This window comes from Limulus polyphemus, unplaced genomic scaffold (assembly GCF_000517525.1).
Source record: "Limulus polyphemus unplaced genomic scaffold, Limulus_polyphemus-2.1.2 Scaffold4126, whole genome shotgun sequence".
NCBI classification, from domain to species: Eukaryota; Metazoa; Arthropoda; class Merostomata; order Xiphosura; family Limulidae; genus Limulus; species Limulus polyphemus.
Window position 1 is genome coordinate 81,332 of NW_013669736.1, and position 6,378 is coordinate 87,709.

At 30.6% G+C, this 6,378-nt stretch overlaps 1 protein-coding gene across 3 annotated transcripts in view; it reads right to left on the reverse strand.

Annotated features, from left to right (window-relative positions):
• The window catches only part of LOC106470630 (DNA repair protein complementing XP-G cells homolog), a 33,402-nt gene that overhangs the window by 16,701 nt on the left and 10,323 nt on the right, over positions 1-6,378 (reverse strand). For all 3 annotated transcript variants that reach the window (XM_013931194.2, XM_022399258.1, XM_022399259.1), the window contains one exon: positions 3,942-4,137. In XM_013931194.2, the coding sequence (XP_013786648.1) occupies positions 3,942-4,137 (196 nt within the window). The remainder of the gene's footprint in view (positions 1-3,941; positions 4,138-6,378) is intronic.

The following is a 6,378-nucleotide window of genomic DNA, read 5'->3' on the forward strand; positions in this document are numbered from 1 at the left end:
TCAACCACAGACATTCTGACATGGTGGTCTATAAAAACTCCCACTTATAATATTTTTCCCTTTATATCCACTAACACTAACCCATACTGACTCAAACTCTGGGTTATTTTCTTTAATATGCTCTAAGTCAACAGGATGCAATTCACTCCTCACATATAAAGCTATTCCTCCTCTCTTTTTCAATACTCCATCTCTAGTAAATAATCTGTAGCCTGGTATTTCAAAAAAAATTCTCTCATCAAAATTGTTCAAATCCAACCAAGTCTCAGTGATACCCATAATATCAAAATTCTGTTTTGTTTGAACTCATAAATTTTATTTCTAATACTCCTAACATAACAATAGTAACAATTAATCATAAATTTTAAAATACGTTCATGTTTTATGCCTGTTGTACATGTTTTCCTGTCAATTATATTTCCTATTTTACTAATATCATAGCCCTCACCTCTGTCTAGCCCTAGTTTCAATCAACCACTACAGCTAAGTTAATAGCCCTTGTTAACATGCTAGCCCCTACTTTGTTTAAGTGAAAGCCATCTATTCCAAAAAGATTAACTTTCCCACTAAAATTATCCCACAAATCCAACCAATCTATTTGCTCATTGATCTAAGCCTGGCATTCAATCTTAGTGACCTATTTAGTATCTCATCCCCACAATTTATTCTTGGCAATATCCCTGACAAAATCAACCTATAGCCCCTCTCCTTAAATGCCCTCATCAATGTTATATACTTATCAATAAGCTCCTCGGATTCATCTTTCCTTACATCATTATCCCCAACATGTACCACAAAAATTGCATGGCTACTAGCATCCTTAACTATCTCTCTGGTTCTATCAGTTATATCCTGTACCCCTGCTCCTGGATAGCATAAGCATATTATTTACTCCACATACTACTCTATCTACATGCCTAGCTAGTCACCTACAACTATAACTTCCCTATCCTTTACACTATCAACCCTTGTTATCCCATCTGTTCCCCTACCTGCTCCCCCTCATTACTAGCAAGTGCTTGGAACCGGTTGCTTAACCTACACTCAAGCCCATTCTTGCCCCTAAACATATAATTTTCCAAGCTATGTTCAGTAACAAATTGGATATTTCAGCTTAAAAACAATGAAACTCTGAGATAATCCTGAAGATGTAATCCTAGTGGAGAAAAGGGCTTTCTTATCAACCCTTTCAAGACTAGAGAAGTGTCAGTGACACTTGCCATTTTTTTTTATCTCACAGAGAAAATATTTCACCAAACTGTATGAAACTTAGTAGAAACTTACTAAATAGTATTTAGTTTTGACTTTAAAATAACCATATAATTTTATTTAGTTTTCTATAATTTTTTTAAATTGTAAAGTTTCCAAAATCTTGTTACGAAACACTGTTTTGAGAAAACTATTTAAAATAATTCCTTTCATCTTAGAATTTCAGTTTTTCTACTTTTGATCAGAAATTTCCATTTTAAGTATCCAGTCCAATGCAACTTGATTGTTTTTCATTATCATATTTCTTTTGGTACTTTATTTTACCAACTACAGTGGTCACTATCTCCAGCTATGAATTGTAAAAAACACAGCAAAAAAGCTGACAAAGATTTATCAGTCACCGAGGATGTGTGATTTGATTTGATAAACTTAACTATAATATTCAACAGAGAAGGATTTGAGTAAATGGAATATTTTGCCATCACTTACCATACTAGCTAAACCTAACTAAGCTTATCTGATGTCTTTTCATAAAAGAAAATTTCTGCAGCTTTCAAACAAGTATAATTTCCATTAGATATTCTCAGCATGAGCTATGATTTGTCATAAAACAATAATTTACTTCTCATACCACTTTATTCACTCTATAATGATGTGAATAGTTTATGATCTGTTCTATTCAATTGCATTTGAACTCTGTCTGTAAATATTTTTAAAGCTTAGGTTCATTAGCTGTTCAGATCACATGCTGTGAGTTAACAAAGGGGTGTGAACAGAAGATTGTAGTAAGAGAAGCAGAAAGAAAATCATGTGAGAAACAAAAACATGAATAATTCTATTTTTAAGGGATGATTGTTTCTTAACAATTTAAATTTGTACTTTTGGATGGTTAGAAAAATTATATATATATCTATAAATGTGTTGTTTGTAGGCAGAATTGCTTGGATCTGTTTTTTTAATTTTTCTTTGCAAATTACATTATGTTACAAAAGGACAATATATGGACTTTGAAATATATCTTAAGAAATTGTTGAAAATGTTAGAATTATTATATTTACTTAAAATTTCAAATTTGTATGCAGTTGTGCACTTGCCATCTGAAAGATGTTTTCTGGTCTTGAAAATATTAAGATATAAAGAAACCTAACAAAGTCTAAAGGCTGGGGAACCTTGGAATCAGAACTGATATTAAACTGAATGATTGTAGGATTAATGAAATAAAGAAAATTATAAAGTGCAATAGTGTTAGTACAAAGAGCAAATGAAAACTCACAGTACAAAAATCCAATTAGGCTAAGAAAATTTGACACAGAACCAAGAACTCAGTGTAAAGAAAAGAAACATTAAGGAAATATAAGAAACATTTGAGAGTCAAGTAAGGATGAAGAGAACCAAGAGACTACCAAAGTACTGATCAATAGACACTTGAGGTACAGCAACTGAGAGCACTTCACATACATGTCATTCTCACATGACAAGCCTGGTTATGATCATAAAAAAATGACAAACCTTTGTTTATAGGGAAAGAAGGGAGGAAGACATAAGATAAAGGGAAATAGTATAATACCATGTCATTTTGTTTCTTTTGAGAATCTTTATTTTCTGTTTAAAGCAATGCATGTATTAAACACAAATTTACCATAAATGTATAAATGTGTAATTATTCAAAATTTAGCAACATATTTTACAAAGATAAGTGTATTTAAATTTAGAACACTTTGAAATAATAATCAAATAACGAAAATGTTGATGTGAAATATAGATTTAAATTTACTAAGAAACTATCATCCCTTGGAAATATAATGATCCATGTCTTGTTCTTCAAATCACTTTCCTTCAATGGTTTTATTACTACATTCTTTCATCACCATCCCTTCATGATTATAAGGCATGTGGTTTGAACAATTACAATGAAGCTCAGCTTTGAAAATAGTGAGAGCTAACAGCTAACAATATTTATAAGGAAAGTATTCTAATCTATCTTTGTTAATATAGAATAAATAAAGTGGTTGTAGCAGTAATTTGTAGTTCGCTGACATGTTAGCTAACAGGAGGTCCCACAGAATTGAACAAAGGATCTTAATGCAAAGCACTTAGGAACAAGTCATGGATCTGGGAATTTTTTTTATAATTTACTTTGACAATCTTTTCATTTCTGATAATGTTTTTGAGTTAAATTATATCCATTTGAAAACTACAGAATCTATGAGAAAACATTAGATAAGTAACAGTAAGCAATGGCAAAATATTTGGATCACACAAGTCCTTTTTTTATTGAATATTTTGTTGAGATTATCACATTCAAAATAATACACACAAATAAAGAACATATTACTTATTAAAAACAAATTACACATTTATCACATATAAAATGATCTTGAGAAGAATAATATCAATGAATATCTGATCAATAATTGAAAAAATTAAATTCTAAGATGAAAGATAGAATTGTTAATATTTTTCCAAAAATAGCATATCACAATAAAATTTTTTAGAAATATTAAAATTAATTTTTGTAAGCAGAAACTAGGTACTATAAAGTATTTCCACTGTGAGAAGGAAAAAAAAAATCAAGAGATATTACTGACATTTTTCAGGTTCTGAAAGGGTTAATAAATGACATTACAAACAAAATAAAAAGGCAAGAATCTGAACTGACATAATGCTTACAGTATCATATGTAAATCTAAAACAATATTTGTTGTATGAATTTCATTCTAACCGGTTCTTACATTAGGCAATTCTTCACGGCGGCTCCACCCTTGTCTTCTCCTTTCTTTCAAAGATATTAAAATCTCATGTCGAACTTCAGGGGGCAGAGAATGGAAGTCTTCTGAGGTAATATCAACATTGTCTAAATTCTGAAATTCTTCTTCTATTAAGCTTCTATGATGTTGTCTCATTTCCCAATGATCTTCAATCTCAGATCTTTAAAAACGAAGAGATTATAATAGAATTATACTTAGAAAGTTTTGCTATTCAACAGCATTAATTGTAACACTATTTATTATGTTATAAGCAAGTTAATATTTTAAAGTTTTAGTGTAGAAACTACAACATGCTGCTTACAAAACATAATCCCAAAAGATGAAAAAAAAAAAGAGATCAACAGATTAAAGAACAGTTAAGTTTTGTCATTATTTTAACCAGAAAATATTCTAAAAAACTATATTTGAAAGAACAAGGGTTTATAAAAATGGGAGTTTTATTTACAATTGACAGTATAAAAATAAATACTGACCATGGATTTTGTTTCACCTGCATAAATGAACTTGTCTATTATATAATTATTTTTTTCATATGTACAAACTTCTTGATAGCTGTATTTGTGCAATTTTGTTCCATGTAAGGTAATTTTTTCCTATTTTAAATTATGTTTTAATTCTTCGTCTCTATAAAAACTTGTCTTTAGTATGTTATTTATCATTATGGGATGTGATTAAATATTAAGATATTGTTTAAAGATAACATAAAGCTATTGTTTATGATAAACTGTCAAAATGCAGCTTGGACCATATTTTGAAGTGTTTAAACCTTTTATTTTATGATGCAAGTGTACAACACACAAAATTTTACCAAAGAACAATTTTTTACAAATCTTATGTAAATCTTTATTATCACATAATGATAGTGAATATTGCTTAGAATAGCCAATTTCACGGTTACACACTACAAATTATTTATTTAATGAAATTATGTCACTTTTGTAGTTACAGAACTAATAAAGTTGCCACACTGACTACAGAGTGTTTTATAAGTCACAATAAATTAATGTTAGCAAGACATCATTCAGTTATGGTTAAAGAATACATATGTGTTGTAGTTTGAGAGAAGAGTACCTAAAATGAGAAGGTGCATATCAGGCCCATGTATTGGAGATATATGAAGATATCTTTGAGGGAGAGAAAAACTCCAGTTGAAGATGGTATCATTTTCATTAAATGCCACAAACAATACTATTATTCCAAATGACATGCACCTAATGACTTTTCCTTCATCTGACAGTAAAACTGATAGAAGCGATCCAAGCTTTGCTCCTCCTTCACATTCTGCACATGGTGGATCTTCAAGTAAACCAAACTTACAAGTCCTAAGTGTTTAAAATTGATCATCAGATCAATGAACAACAGTCATGCCAAATCTTTTATGTGCTTGAAACATACTTAACTAACCACTTGCAACATGATTGCTGCTAGAATCCAGTGCTACAAGTCATCTAAGCAGAAAGCAGTTTGCAACCAGCTTGTGCCACATAATAGGTGTAATGATAAAGCCTAAACCAATTGTAATAGAATAAATATAATTGATCTTTTGGAGAACATGTATAGCAGCAAAAACAAGCTAACCAATGGTGAATATTTTAATCTGACTGGACAGAGCAAATATCAATTTGATGACTTTTCATACAGGATTCTATGTTCAATGAATAACCATGTGTGTGTGTGTGTGTGTGTGTGTGAAAATGTTTGAGGGTTCTTATCCAACAGAATTCTATTTATAATTCTGTATTTGGAAAATACTTTTGTTATGAAGAGAGCAATTCACTTTGGTTTCTTCATTTCTGGTGAGTGAATTTCTTCCTACGTATCTCGTATATGTGCATTTTAGCCACCGACAATTGATACCTAACCATACCGGTCTTCTTGCACAGGATCTTTGAGCCGAAGAAAATAACAATGTTACCAACATAATTTTAAATGACGTGTATATAAAAAAAAAAGTGTTAAGTATAGACTCTAGAGGCATAAGCTGCAGCCACCCGTCAAACTAATGATTATTGTATCCACTGATGGATACAATGTGATGGTACTTGGTATATTGCTTGTTCATGGGTGAAATAATGATGAAAATATTTGTATTTGGATACAGTTATGTGATGTTACTAATTAATTTTACTTGTCATAAAACATTAGTATTAGGCCTCTTATATATGTTCAACACAGCATTTTTTGTATAGTTCCTTAGGTATTGGTTTCAGACTTTTTTTTAAGAGTTAAAAAACCTTATAATAAGTTCAGAGTGAAAGGCAGTGGTGGGATTCAGCCGGTTCGCACCGGTTCATGCGAACCTGTTCTTAGAATTTAATGACCTCCATAAATTGGTTGTTAACAATCGTATGTATAGGCCTAATAATAAAGTTACAACTTACAAGTACGAGTGTTTACAATG